The following is a 15387-nucleotide window of genomic DNA, read 5'->3' as shown; positions in this document are numbered from 1 at the left end:
TGGGACCTCGTCTTACGAGCTATTCGACATCCGACGTTTTCGAGTTACGAGCGGAAAAAGTGGCCGTGCGCTTACGATTTTCTCGACATCCAAACGGAAAACCAGTTCGCGGCTAGATGCGGTTTCCTCAACTTGCGAGTTTTGAGATGCGGTTTCCTTGACTTACAAATTTTTCCGTTTCCAATGCATTCCTATGGGAAACCGCTTTTCCTATGGGAAACTCGACTTACGAAGTTTTCAACGTACGAGTGTGCATTCGGAACGGATTAAATTCGTAAGTCGAGGTCCCACTGTACATTATTTTTGCTTGTAGTCAGCTGCCTTGGAGGCCTGAGATCAGACAGGAAAGGCAGAATAGAAACACTTTAGATAATAGTACAAAAGCAAATTATTTGTAATCAATGCACAGGCTGCAGGGTGTGGCCTTCCAGATGTTGGACTCTACTCCCATTGGCCCTGGCCAGCATAGACAATAGTCAGGGATGATGGGAAGTGTAGTACAACAAGATTCAGAGGACAACAGCTTTCCCACCCTTGTCTTATTGGGACAGGCACTTTCTGCCACACAATGGGGCACCAGTGTAAAAATGATTAGATGTGGCTGATGCAACAGAGTTAGCAGTTTTCCGGCAATAGAATACAAGTTATCAGGGAATCTGTATACACTGACAACCCTTCTACACTACATTTGTTTTCAGGAACAGATGGAGTTTTCATTCCCATGACTTCATCCGTGTGGTCCTTCCCTTCAAGGAAAAGGAGAGCGAGAGCGAGAGAAACAGCTTGGTTGCATCACTCTGCTGGGAACAGGGGGCCAGGGCAATGACATGAGAGCTCAAGAATGAAGCACAGATTTCACACAAGCGTGGAGAGGAGAGTTGATTTCGTCGTCCCCCCCCCCCTTCATGGTAGTTCTACATCTATATCCTGTCAGTAAATTCCCAGCATTTCACTAAAATCTGGGTTCGTACACAGCACAAAGCGGTGGAGGAATAAGGGTGCTGGGAGTTGTTTGGAGACCCATAACAAATTACAGCCCCCAGAATCCTTTGAGGCAAGTCATGCAGCGGTAGTGCATCCCATTTTGCCGCTTGAGGCAAAACAGGAAGTGCTGCCCTCTTCTGCCACTCTGCTGCACCACCTCGGCCCCACCACCTGCCAGCATTATCTCCCTGGAAATCTCACACTCTGTGTGATCTCATGAGATTTGGGCAGGATATCATAGGAAATTGGTGCCAATGCCAGCTCCATTTCTCCGCCAGTGGCAGAGGTGGCAGGGTGGGTGGGGCACCTGTGGGGGCACTGTCTCAGGGGCTTCTGCTGCCGGAGGGAGCTGCCTCACCCCACTTCATGGGTGGGTCTGCCCTGAAGCCATGACTGTTTAAAGTGGTACAGTATTGTCATGCTTTGGTGCAAGTATGGCCTAAACTATACTTGGAGCAGGCCCATTGAAATCAGTGGTGCTTAAGTCCATTGTTTCAGTGGGTATTTCTCTGAGTATGGCTCTACAGAGGAGATCATTTCATGTTTCCATGAGCATTTGAACCAAAGCAGAAGATTTCTCTGTAGACTTTCATCATTCTATTCTCTAGCTTGTGTTTTGGAGATGTCACTATGCATTTATTGAAGGTCTAAACCAGGCACCCCCAAACTGCGGCCCTCCAGATGTTTTGGCCTACAACTCCCATGATCCCTAGCTAACAGGACCAGTGGTCAGGGATGGTGGGGATTGTAGTCCAAAACATCTGGAGGGCCGAAGTTTGGGGATGCCTGATCTAAACCAATTTGATCTGCTGGCAAACTCTTTTGTTATCATTAATACTTCTAATATATATGTACCAGGCATGGACAAAGAATTGTGATATTACCTCCCTTCTCCTCCACCCCTTTGGCCTCCCTCAGCATAATGAATTTGTGTCATTCCACGCACACAAACAAAATTGCTTTGGTGATACCTGCCGAGAATTGTTCTTTTTTACTAGCCATTTTGCAATTGTGTTTAACTGAGACACAACCATACAACATTCTTCTTGTTTAACATTCAGCAGAAATATATTTCCACAACAGCCTTGAAACTCAAAACCCCTCCAGATTACCTGTTTATTGAGCGTTCAACCAGATTTGCTTGGCCAAATCTTAATGCGGAGGTTAATCTGACTTCTGCTCTTCATTGAGCATTCATCCAGATTTGTTTACAGGGAGGTCATTTGGCAATGGGAATTCACCCTTGTTTAGGCATGCAATCGAGTCCTTCCTGCAAAATAGCAACAGTCTGGGGGCGACCCAAAGAATCCTTCCTTCTAAAAGCTTTGGGTATCAGAGCATTTTGCTTTTTGTGTGGTATGGAACTCCTCCATTCACTATGCAAAAGTTGTTTGAGTGCTGTGAAAATGGGGTACCCCGGAGAGAGAGAGAGAGAGAGAGAGAGAGAGAGAGAGAGAGAGAGAGAGAGAGAGAGAGAGAGAGAACATGAAGCGTATGCTGTTGCTTTTGGTGTTTTTATAGTATTTTGCTGTTGCTATTTTTATTGCTTTTATTTGCTGTTTTGTTTTTATTGTTGTTTAGCTGTATTGCCTATATTCCCTCTATGGAGTTTAAATGTTGGCATATGATTTCTTGGGAATGGAGTCAAGATATGGGATATAAATATAATGATGATGATATGTGCACCATAAAACAATTTCACATGTACTGCCCCCCCCCCCAATTTGAATAAAAAGCCATTGTCAATATTACGGAACATAAAAATAGTTGTGGTGCCGGATGGGTACAAGTGTGTAGAGGAGGTGTAGACCCATCCTCCAGAGTCCTTCAGGTAATGGGCTCCAATAATGAGAGCCAACATGGTGTAGTGGTTAGTGTTGGACTAGGACCTGGGAGACCAGGGTTCAAATCCCTCCTCTCTAGTCACAGTCTAACCTACCTTGCAAGGTGGTTGTGATAAAGTGTAGGGGGCATGCATGCCACCCTGAGCTCCTTGATATAAATGCATCAGCTAAATAAATGGAAGGACGAATCAAAATAATTAACATTATATAACATAAAAATGGAGATGGTGCAGGAAGGGAACGCGTGTAGAACAGGTGGGGAACCTCTGGCTCTCCAGGTGTTGCCGAACTCCAATCATTAATCTGCATCTCCCCCAGTCTCTCCCTGAGCAGACACTTCCTATGGGAGAAATGAAATAATTCCTGCTTCCTCCTCCCGCTCCCCGGCATTCGAATTACAACGCGAGCTCAGCGAGCCTCCGGTTGTTGTGGTTCGCAATTACAGCCAGTAGGTGGCCCTCTAAACCCTCGCCTAAAGTGGACATAGGCGGCGACTTCGGTGAGGCGGGGAATTCAAGCTCTTTAAAGGAAGGGAAAGCAGCGGAGGTCTTTAGAGGGGCGAGGGGGACGACGAGGCGTCTCGGAGAGGGCACTGGAGGGGGTGTTGCAAAGAGGGCGAGCCAGATGCCCCCCAGGCAGCCAGAGCCGCGGGCGGAGAGAACCGCAGGACTTCTGCAGCCTTGATAGGAGAGTTCTGTCCAACAGAAGACCCAGGAAATTGCCCTGTGCCATTTGGTTGGAGCTTTTCAGTCGAAGGACAAATAGTTCCCCGAGTCCCTTGACTTAAACCTTTCTAAATTGTAGGGGACCATCCAATGGTATTTTTTTCTGCTCCTCCAAAAAGAGGCAATTGATAAATCCACTGGAAACTCCAGGGCCTTGACTTGGTGAGGTGTGTGGGTACCATAGTGTTTACTTTACTTTTTTTATCTTTTTCTATTATTATTATTATTTATTATTTAATTGAAGAAGCCTGACAGTCTTGATAGGGCCTGCCCTGAAAAACTAAACAAGCCAGGCATTGCTGGAAAGAGCAGCGGATAATTTCTTCCTGCACTCCATTCTTCCTTTCTGGAACCCCCCCAGGAATATCGACTGCTGCCCATCTGAAGGTCCGCAGCTTAATCTTTGCCCTGTTCTTCTGGAGGAGCTTTTGCCAAGGCCTAAATCCAGGAGTCTGTCTCTATAGAAACTACCAGCGTGCCTGTGTGCAGCTGGAGGATGGCTGGACCCCTCCTTTCCAGCTGTCCACTTCGATTATTAGCCATGGGGCTGCTAGCAATGACTTTTTGTGCTGGCTCTATGGAAACCGAAAAACATGGAAACAGAAGGAGCCAGGAGAAGAAATCCCGATGGAATGACTCTCTCACGGGACAAAGAACAAGCAGCCCTCCCTTGTCATCATCCAATGACCCGGTAAGGACAAATACTACTCTCGGCTCACTATTTGGGGTGTCTTTAACCCATGCCTTAATTGAAGTAAACCTTCTCTTTTGAATTTAGCCCTGCAAGGGCTAAAAATGGGGGTAGAGAACGGAGAAAAGAAAGTTGTGCCCAAGTAGGAAGGAGTAGGTTTTGCTTTGGAATGTCATGTAGGAGAATATTTGCACAGGCAAGTGTGAATGTATGTCTCCGTCTTTTGAAAATAGTTACAGGTAGGTAGCCGTGTTGGTCTGGCGTAGTTGAAACAAAATAAAAAAAAACTTCTTCTAGTAGCACCTTAGAGACCAACTAAGTTTGTCTTTGGTATGAGCTTTCATGTGCATGCACACTTCTTCAGATACACTGAAACAGAAGTCTCCAGACCAGGGGTCACCAAACTTTTTCACCAGGGGGCCGGTCCACTGTCCCTCAGCCCTTGTTGGGGGCCGGACTATATTTTGAAAAAATATATGAATTCCTATGCCCCACAAATAACCCAGAGATGCACTTTAAATAAAAGGACACATTCTACTCATGTAAAAACATGCTAATTCACGGACCGTCCGTGGGCCGGGTTTAGAAGACGATTGGGCCGCATCCGGCCCCCGGGCCTTAGTTTGGGGATCCCTGCTCCAGACCCTTATATATAGTGTGAGGGTGGGGAGGGGTATTCGTAGTCTACTCCTATGTGATCCTATGTGCAGGTAGGTACTTGGGAATAGTTCCCACCAAGCTTAGTGGAACTAGGTATGTATAGCAGCAATCCATTTTACTTCTGTTTTATGTGTGTTGCCATTTCAATGTGGGTTAAAATACTGCCCTAGTATGCCCACCTGCTTACCTTTCACTGGGTAAAGGAATAACACTTTGTCCATTTTCCTGGCTAGCAGTAACACTTTTAAATACCACTCCTTTCTCTAGATTGTTCAGAACTACAGATCAAGGGATAGCAACCTATATACTTGAGCAGAAAGGAGAGAGGGAGCTAACACTTTCCTAACTGCCCCCTCATCCTGCAACATGGAGATGCTCCACCTTGACTGGTCTTTTGTCTATAGCAGAGATTGGGAACCTGCGGCCTTTCAGATGTTGCTAGACTACAAGTCCCATAATCCTCTGACCATTGGCCATGCTTCCTAAGGAGTTAGAAGTCCAACAACATATGGAGAACTGCAAGTTATCTAGCCATCCTTTCAGGGGTGCCAACTTGAATAATATACTCGGGGGGGGGGCAGGTAAGCTGCACCCTGCATAATCAATCACAAGGCACAGTGCACACACACCATTTGAATGGCAATGCCCATAAACTTTGGGGGCCCTGGCCCCTCAAATATTAGGGTTGGCGAAGAGACCTCGGCTCCTAGAAGTTGGCTCCTATGCATTCTTGGTTCACAGCAATTGCAGCAGACCAACTATAGAAGATAAATGAAGGCTTGGAATTACACTGAATTCTACTAGCAAAAAAATGCAGCTAGCCCATCTACTGGCATTACAGGTGGTCAGACTATGACCCCTGGAATCCCTTCCAACTCTACAATTCTGTGATTCAAAGATGTTTTGAAATGGAGCTGTTTCCTCTGGTATGAGAGAAATACCAAGACACCTGCAACTTGTTAGTATGGAAATTATATAGTCAAGCATGACAGCAGGATGCACTTCTTAACATGTTACCCAGACCTTCTCTGGCCATCTCCCAACCAGTCCCTTTCCTAGGGAACTGATTAAATCAATTAAGCAGGGGCATTTGCAAAGACCGGGGGCATCTGCCAGCACAAAAACATCTAAAATAGCAAAAAAGACAATCACGGAAATGTATAACCAGCGCAAAAACAAAACTATGCCGTGATATATCCCTGAAACGAGATATTGGTAAGGTGAAAAAACTCAACTAATAATTAATCAAAGAAACATAATGGATTTAAATGTTCCAAAAGAAACTTTGATATAGAAAAGAAATAAAAATCTCAAAATAACCTCTAAAGAAAGTAAACCTTGACGAGGTGCCGGATAAGTGACTCGTTTCACTGGAAAATATCTGTTTCCTCAGAAGGAAAATGTTAAAGAGCTGAGAAATATCATCGCTCTTCGGAAAGATTAAGTAAAGGGCTATAAAAGCTCTCCTAGTTGTGATGGTGTGTCTCCATTGTTCAGACTGAAAGCACAAAAACATCTGGCAAAGTATTCTTGCTGCAAAATAATGTAACATTCTGTTTTCTATATAGGCACCTTCAGCAGCAAAACGAATCATGGCAAGTAAGGCAGATGATGGAGTGTGTGTATGGGTTTGTGCTGTAGGAGGGAGGGGGGAGATCCTGTAGGACCCCCCTGCCCTGCCTACTTTCATTGCTGGTGAGGAAATGCAGCTGTAAAAGGTTCCCCATCTCTGATGTAGACTGAAGGAAGCATAATTGATACATGGATACAGCAGAACGTATGAAGATGCTGAGCAAAGATAATCCTCAATATGTTTTTAGGACAATATGATGTTTGTGTTTGTGTTTGTGTGTGTGTTCATGTTCTTGGTTGTCTCTGCCTTTCACATGCATTTTTTTTTTTTACTTCCCATTACAAAAAGGAAACTGCTGCAGGAAAGATTCGCAGGGATGAATCCCGGGCTGCTTGGATGCTTCTTATAAATAACGGGGTGAACAATAAAAAAAGAAGCAAAAATAAAGCCAAAAAGTTCAAGGTAAGCAATATTAACAGTGTCCTCATCTTGACACACTTCTCTTTAAAGTCTGTTCAGATAAGGGATTCCGAGACTGTTTTCATACTCTGTTTTCATGTCTGCTGTGCACTCACTGCGTTTCCAGAGCAGCTCTTTAATCAGTGTTCACATGACATTATCCAAAGCGGATATGTATAAAATACCACTTACAACAACAATACAACAGCATGAGTTCTTTCTCAAACCAGGCTCATGCTGATTGAAATCTTAAGCTGTTTCTAATTCATCTTCATTCAGGGTGTAAACACCTTTGCATGGGGGGGGGGAAACTACGGAAACAAATCTGACACTAATGAAACTTATGCTGATGTGTACAGTTGGGGGGGGCTGCGGGTAACCCGCCCCCCGCAAAGAACCCTTCACTGCACTGTAAGGTGGTAATGTGAACATGTCCTCAGATTGACATTCTGAGCCTTCCTAACTCTTCCTAACTGTTGGAGCCTCCCTAAATTTAACCAAGACAATTTAAAGTCCGTCTGTCCCCAAGCAGCGGTTCATGGCTGCATGCACTTTAAGAGACACAGAGAAATTGCTACATGGAAATGAAAACCTTGTGAAAGAAAGAATGCTCCCTCTAGTAATAGTGTTTCACCAAGTCCCACTCGTAGGATTTTCAGCATACAAGTTCCTAGAGTATGGTCTGTATGGTGTGTGGGAACAACATATACACCATCTTTGGTTCCATGAGAGAAGAAAGGCTGAATATAAATGTTCAATGTGGTGTTGTTGTGTTGTGTTGGTGTGGTGGTTAGAGTGTTGGACCAGTACCTGGGAAACGAGGGTTCAAATCCCCAGTCAGTCATTAGGCGACCTTGGGTCAGAAACTGTCTTTCTACCTAGCATACACCATAGTGTTGTTTTGAGGATAAAATGGGGGGGGGGGAGAGAACCATATGTGCCACCTTGAACACTTTGGAGGAAAGGTGGGATTAAAATGCAATAACAGTAAAATAAATAAAAGGTGAATATTTATTTCATGAATGGTTTGGGGAGAGGGAGTCATGTTGATGTTGATATGAGATGTTATCTTCCCATGTGAACTTTTGCAAGTGAAAATGTCAGGGGGTTGTTGTGGCTACTCTCGAGTAAAGACGCTCCAGCCTGCTCTGTCTTTAAGAGCTGTATTGTGCATACTATTTACAGTGCAGAGACATCAGAAAACATGACTGCCTAGTCTGATTCAGAATCAGAATCAATGGCTCTTGTCTGTTCTTGCGCCAGCATAATAGTCTGGGAACCCCAAAACGCCGCCCCCTTGCCCTACGTCTGGGTGCATGACCCAACGTGGGCGCCGGAAGGGGCTGCGTGCCTTTCCCCCATCCTTTGGCTGGAGTGTTGCAGAGGCTCTGACACGTCACTGCGCTGTCCTTCCTCCTCTGGCCAGCTGGGTTGGTGCCGAGGCTCTGACACGTCTGAGAGCCCCCTCTCCACTCCGCTTCATTCCCTCCTCCTGACCCGCTGCTTGCGCTGTCACTGGGTGAAGTGCTGGTCAGGATGACTGGGGGAGGGTCCCTGTAGGGAGTCCCCCTGACAGAAAAGGACCTTTCTCTTCCCTCCTAGTACTGGAGCCCCTTTCAGGCAATTAAGTAAAGCATCTTGAAGCAAGAGCACATCAAACAAACAGAAGCAGCCTTTAGGAGCCCAGAGACTGAGAATTGATGATAGCTAGACAGACAATAGGTTTGGTGGTTGGTGTGGATAAATACGGCTCTAAAATACTGTCCTCTATTTCTTTCGGTTGTAGTTTGGCATTCCAGGACCCCCAGGAGCCTTAATCGCCCAGGAGGAGCTGCTGAAAGAATTCAGATTGCTGCTTAAAGGTACGGAGGTTGTTGCTCTCCAACCAAACATACTTGTTTGCCTTAGGCACAGAATAACAAATCGAGCCCTTAATAATAGGTGATTTTATTTGACATTATTGTTTTTAATGTACCTTCTGGGTTTGGATGGAGACTTTACTTTTGGAGTTCTACTCTTTAGGACTAAGATACACTTAAAATATGATATTAGATTCCTGCATTACAGGGGGTTGGACTAAATGACCCTTGTGGCCCCTGCCAACTCTACAATTCTATGATTCTCTGTTGTTGGGTTATTGCCCCGGCTTTGAATTTCTTTAAACCACAAACAGGATTAAACTTGCAATTAAAACTGTGGCTCTTGGCAAGGCCAAGAATATTAATCCAAGAGTGCGATATCAAAGTTAAAAAGGTATATTCTAAGAGGAGTGTAATCCATGCCACTTTTCTGCTGTTGGAATTCAGATTCAGTCAGTGTTTTGTGTGTGTGATGGTACGTATCACCAGTATAGAGTACCAGCTCCCCTTCTTTTGCCGCCCATGGCAGCCATTATGTGCCGGCACATAATTTCACACTGGAATGCAAATTCCAAGTGGACCTTCTGTTCCAGGATACTGGTTTTCATATACACGATTTCCTCCAAGGCTTCTGCTATTACACAGGCCTCTAGGACACCCCCTTCAGTAACTTCAACCTTGGTTGATTGCATCTTCTCCAGCCAAAGCTGGTAGGGAAACTGAAGAGGTGAAGCGTGGGGGTGGGCGGGCAGGGGGCCATGGCCCTGGGCACACATTTCTGATAGGGCACAACCAGGCACCCCCACTACAGGTTCCTATGGGGAAGCAAGGTAAGCCAAGCCATGGCCTTCGGGGCTGGGGCGGTGGTAGTGCCTCCTTCTAATAGCCAGTATCCTGGTTATCCCCCAGCTCCTGGGTTGGCTGGGAGGGAGGGAGGGTTTGCAGCATCTTGTGCTACCCTTTGCTGCCCAACGACTCGTCCCCTGGCCCCAATGCTGCCTCAGCTCTTCCGGGGCTAACTGGGGGCTGTGCCCTAGCCATTGGTCATGCTGCCCGTGAGTTGGAGTCCAGCATCTAGATTCCCCCCCCCCGGTTTCTCCACCCTTGCAATCCAAATTGGATTCTGCCTTAACACCATCATGCTCAGATTCACCACTAAACAGAAGTCAATGAAGGGGAGCCGACTGAGGATGTCATGCACAAGACACAAAGGAGAAGATGTGGCCTAGCAGTAGTCACGTTTTCCCTTCCCCACCCATGGGTCTGAGCTGCAGTCACCAGGATCCTAGCGGAGATTTCCACTCTTATACTGTGGGATTTGTTACCACAAAGATGTAGCCACCCATGGAGATTGCTTTAAAAGGGCTTTAACTTCCATGAATTTGCCTAACAGTTATCGCTAGCCATGGTATCTATGTACTACATCTGATGCTGGTGGCAAAATGTGTCTGTGGGTACCACTTGTTGGGAATCACATGGGAAGGCTGCAGATCCTGCCTTGGCATCTAGTTGGCCACTGTGAGAACAGAATGTTGGACTTGTTGGAGCTCTGGTCTGACCCTGCAGACTCTTATGTCCAGTATTTTTACTGCTCTAGAAACAGGTGAACATACATTCCAACAAGCCAGCTGTCTAAAATAATACGGATTCACAAAGTCTTGGGGTTGGCTTGGGACTTCCTATGTTAAGATGGCTATAGGCATATTGACTAGTGTGACCTTGTTGTGTTTGAAAGCAAGTAGGTAATGGGGCTTTGTGTTTTGGCTGCTCAGGTGTAATCAGGGAACGGGAAAGGATCGGTCAGAAAGCCTGTGACAACTGCCAAGAAGAAGATGACAGGTCCAGAGGAGAAGATAACTTTCTGGCCCAGATTAGTGGACCACTTTTAGAAAGCAGGGAGCATGGGCGAGTGCAGGCAGCTTTCCATTGTCGGACCCGGAGAAACATTTCAATTGAACGGCGGTCATTACAAGAGCTTCAGTTCTATTACATAGTGAGTAGCAAAGGGAAAGGGAATTGCCTCTGGCTGGTTTGGTGTCATTTCTTCTTGCAAATGTCAGCAAAAGGGAAGGTAGTTTTTGCTTCTATATCCCTAACAAGACAACCAACCCTATAAATCCTATCTTAAAACCACTCCAAATCTCCTGATTTCTAAGGGAGTGTGTTCTGTAACTGACGATCTAAATAATTGAAACCTGGTTTCCCAGAATTTAAGTCGTCCCTGGAAAAAATGTTTAGATACACAATAAAAACTCTGAAAGCTGCCACCATTGATGGAGAAATATCCGGGCACCAGGCTCTGAGTTTATTTGTTTGGCCAAGCTAGTCATTTGTCCCCCGTTATAAAATATATTGCCATATTTTGTTGCTCATCTCATAACTATGCATCCCTCTTAAGCATGTTCACAAGTGATCCACTTTTGGTTCTTTTTCCCTTTTATGAATGACTGAACCTTGGTTTTTGAAGGGCCTTCTTCAGAGCTCTACTTCCATGCACCACAGGGAAAGCTGGAACAATTTTCTCCCCCGCTTCATAATCCTTTTGTTGTTGTTGTTGTGCATAGCCTAAAAAAGAAGAGATGTTCCACCGTGGCCTTGGGCTAAACCTTAACAATGGACAATACATAGCACCTTTCAGTGGATACTACATCTTCACTGCCACATTGCATATTGGTAAGTGTTTAACTTAAAGCAAAACTGTGTTGGGTTCTTCATCATAGAAATGCTAAGCAATTTGGAGCTGGCAGTTAATTATCCCTACCCCACTCTCTTACCAATGTTTTAAAAGTAAAGTAAAGTGCACATTCCAGAAATAATCTGGAAGCATTGACATTATCAGCTCCAGTTCTGTAAACATCTTGGGTAATGATGAGCCCCTGAATTCAAGGAGAAACTTAGCAGGGGAGGATTAAGCATCCTTAGTAATTACATAAAAAGTTGACTTTTCAGTGTAATGTTAGTGTTGGAATTTGCTTATCAGTTTCAAGTGGATGTCTGATTTCAGTTGAGCATTCTCTGAGGCAAGACGAACAGCAGCATAAAGGTTGCATATTGAACAGAGCAAAGTTCAGTGAAGCTCTGAACCTTGGGTAGGCCTTTTAGACACTGTCAGATAGCCTCCAGCTGCTGGGGTCAAGGATTCCAGCCCAGCAACAAGCCGCCTCTGTCCTCTGGTCTGACTAGTTGCTGCCTGTTGCAGTTCCAGAGGTTCATCAAAAGAAGAACCAGCCCCACAGCCACGAACGCCTGCGCTTGCTGATCTGCGTTGAGTCCCTCTGCCGACAGAACATGTGAGTGTGTGGAGTAGAAATAGTATTGTTTATAATTTCTTTCAGTTCCAATTCATTCCCACTCTGCTACATGCTCCTGCTTTCTATGTTTTACTGTATGAAATTCACATTTAATTTTAACTCTGTTGTAAGCTACCCTGAGAACCTTGGGGTATAGGGCAACCTATAAATGAGGAAATAGTAACTTCCTTCTTGACCTACCTTCAAGGCTGAATATGCATGGATTTTCACATATATTCTTACTCTCCAAGCAACCTTATTGGGCTGGTTATGTGCTATACCTGCAAGCTGACTTCAGAGGGGCTCACTGGATTACAATGAGCTTCTTTTAACAGTGTTAAAAGTTGGTCCAGGGTGGGATGAAGGATCTGGCCGCACTCCTGAACTAGTCCAAATGATACAATGAACACTGATGAATGAGGATTCTGACCCACTCACCCACATCCAAACCTACCTCTTTCCAGTGCACCCACCATCCATCAATTAAAGTGGTGGACGGCCTATCCTGTTATTTTCTAGGATTGTTCATGTTAATTAAGTGTCTTTTGCTTTCAGTTCTCTGGAAACAGTGAGCAGGTTGGACAGAAACAATGAACATTTCACAGTTTCAATCCATGGAATTCTATTCCTGCAGGTGAGTAAAAGCCATGAAGGAAAGTTGTAACATGTTGTCATAACCTGCATGCTTAGTGACACAAATCTGGCAAAACACCTTCATTTAGTTCTCTCTCTCCTGAATAAAAAAATGCAAGCAGCAGCTATTAAAGGCAGGCTTCCCTATAGCTGTTGAGTAACTGGAGCCTTTAGCATGAAATTATAAAACAATTTGCTACAAGCAAAGTATGCAGCCTCTTTAAAAGGTAGCATAGGCACTAGCTGTATCTGAACAATCCTAGGGATGGCACCCATTTTGCCAAAGATCTGTCTTGCTTTGCTTACTCGCCTTTATCTTCTCTGTTCCAGGCTGGCCAGTATGCTTCAGTTTTTGTAGACAATGCAACAGGATCCACCCTCACTGTTCGAAGTGGGTCTGACTTTGGTGCTGTCCTCTTGGGCATTTGATTGGCTCACAACCAACTATTCTGAAGGTGAAACCTTGCTTTTCATCAGCCCCTATGCTACACTTATCTCATTCAATCAAGTGCCTGGAGTTGGTAAGCACCAGAACAAAGCACAATAGCTGTTGATGCAAAGCTAGCAAACCTCCACTGCTGTTTAAGCATACCAAGGTGACGAATTGGATTTGAGAAAAATGGCCCAGCATCTAGTAAAACTGATTAAAAGGATGCTGAACCAACTTATAAACGGAAGCATATATATATATATATATATATATATATATATATATATATATATATATATGGAATACATTTTACTATCTCATTGGTTCATAGTCTTTTAAGTTAAAAGTGCTAACTTTTGTTGATTTTCTGCCTTCTGGGGACTTCCTCAACCACAAGCAGTATTTGCCTATTGCTTTGTGCTGCATTGTGCTCAATATCCATTGCTAACTTTCAAATAATGGTGGGTAGATTGGCTACCATATTTAGAGCAGGGTTTTAAAAAGAAATGAGATGGTAGGCTATTTATTGAGTCCACTGTTAGCCAGAGGTTTTCTATTGCCTTAGGTCAATTAGATTGCCCTGTCCGTTTAGCATGAAGCCTAGCATTAGTGCCACTTATTTTGAACCTAACTACGTGAGGAGGGAAGAGGTGGTTATTTCCATTTCTTAGTAACTGTCCTTATTTTCTCTGCAGCTGTGTACACCCTAAAGTACGATATCCAAGAATTGCTAATGCACCACCACCCTCTTCTACTATTACTGTAACCTTGGGCACGTAGGCAGGCATTAGAACTGCTCCTGTGTGGGTATGAACACATACCCTTATCTATTTTAGCCTGAGAAGTTACTTGTGTAACAGTTGCCCCAGCTGCTCTATTTTATATAATCAGTCCCTGCAAGTCATCGTGGAAATTTTCATAAGGGAGCACCACCTCTGCTTCAACAAGATTTGTTTCTTGGGTAATTTCTTACAAAATCAGTTTGAATAGATCAGTTCAGAATGCAGAAAGCCAAGTTTCAGTCAATACCAGGCATCCCCAAACTGCGGCCCCCCAGATGTTTTGGCCTACAACTCCCATGATCCCTAGCCAAGAGGACCAGTGGTCAGGGATGATGGGAATTGTAGTCCAAAACATCTGGAGGGCTGAAGTTTGGGGATACCTGGTCAATACATAGTGCTGTGGAAAAACTCACTGCATCAAGAAATCTAGCAAGGCAAGGAGGAGTTCCTGATAGCTGAATCTTTCTACATGCAAGGATTAGTTTTAATATAGAGTAACACTGGCAGGTAAGCTGCTCTCCCCCCCTGCCTTTCATTCCTTTTTTCTCTTGAAGAATAAGGAACAGGGAAAGTTTATTTCCCTCAAAGCCAAAAAAATTCTTAAGAGGCAGTGCATACTGAAAAGGATTCTGGGCAGCCAAATAAGTTGTTAGGTTTTAGAAAAGGCAAATTCTCAGTAAACCGTATACACCCACCCCTTTTCACTTTGGAACTGCCACACAGCCTGATAAGGCCATGGTGGTGCCCTGCCCTGGAGCACAATCAGCATTAGCCTTCCCACTGAAGCTTATATTATAAGCAGGTCTATTTATTGCACTATATTAAGAAATATATTTATGCACTTGCTTAAATATTGTTAAATGCATTTTACTTACTTAGAGAAGGAATATACAAAATAACCAAGGTTGTAAGGGAAAAAGAGGCGTTTTGTTTTTTTCATAGACTTGCGATACAGAATAGTGTTGGAGAAGGTCACACGTACCTACACACACCCTTAGTTTTAGAGCTGTTCTTGCATTCTCAGATGTCTGTTTATCTTTTGTTCTGATTGCCTGAGTGTATGTGCATGCACTGACAAACTGTTGCACCATAGTGTACTTTCTGTAAATTATAATGGATTGTTTTCAAGAGTTTCTAATTAAAAAAAAGCTTTCCTTTGTATTAATTGGCTTCTTTTGCTAAAGCAACTGCTATGAACTGTTTTAAGACAACAGATCTATGATCACAGAGGACATCTGGTGACTGAACTCAAACATTCTAACCACTTGACTGAAAACATCTTTTTAAGTTTAGCTATTGATACCTACCTTTTGCCAACAGCAAGAGTATCCCCTTTAAAGAGGTGCAGAGAGCAATCCAGTGGGTTTGGGTGTGAGATCACACCCCAAAAACTTTCCTGCGTGGTCCTCTTTTAGCAATTTCCATGCAAAATTAACAGCTTTTTTTTAAAACTCCAG

The 15387-nt window shown here is 44.2% G+C and overlaps 1 protein-coding gene across 1 annotated transcript; it reads left to right on the top strand.

The window, feature by feature from the left end:
* The first annotated feature begins 1331 nt into the window (after positions 1–1331).
* ERFE (erythroferrone) lies at positions 1332–13390 on the top strand. Its single transcript, XM_035132543.2, has 8 exons — positions 1332–4244; positions 6826–6939; positions 8723–8798; positions 10568–10788; positions 11360–11468; positions 11995–12085; positions 12641–12719; positions 13049–13390. The coding sequence occupies exons 1-8, from the start codon at positions 4050–4052 to the stop codon at positions 13145–13147; spliced, it is 984 nt and encodes a 327-aa protein (XP_034988434.1). The 5' UTR covers positions 1332–4049; the 3' UTR covers positions 13148–13390.
* Positions 13391–15387: the final 1997 nt, after the last annotated feature.

The sequence above is a fragment of the Zootoca vivipara genome, chromosome 5 (assembly GCF_963506605.1).
Source record: "Zootoca vivipara chromosome 5, rZooViv1.1, whole genome shotgun sequence".
In the NCBI taxonomy this organism is placed as follows: Eukaryota; Metazoa; Chordata; class Lepidosauria; order Squamata; family Lacertidae; genus Zootoca; species Zootoca vivipara.
The sequence above is the reverse complement of the archived record's forward strand: the minus strand, read 5'-3'. Positions and strand labels throughout refer to the sequence as shown.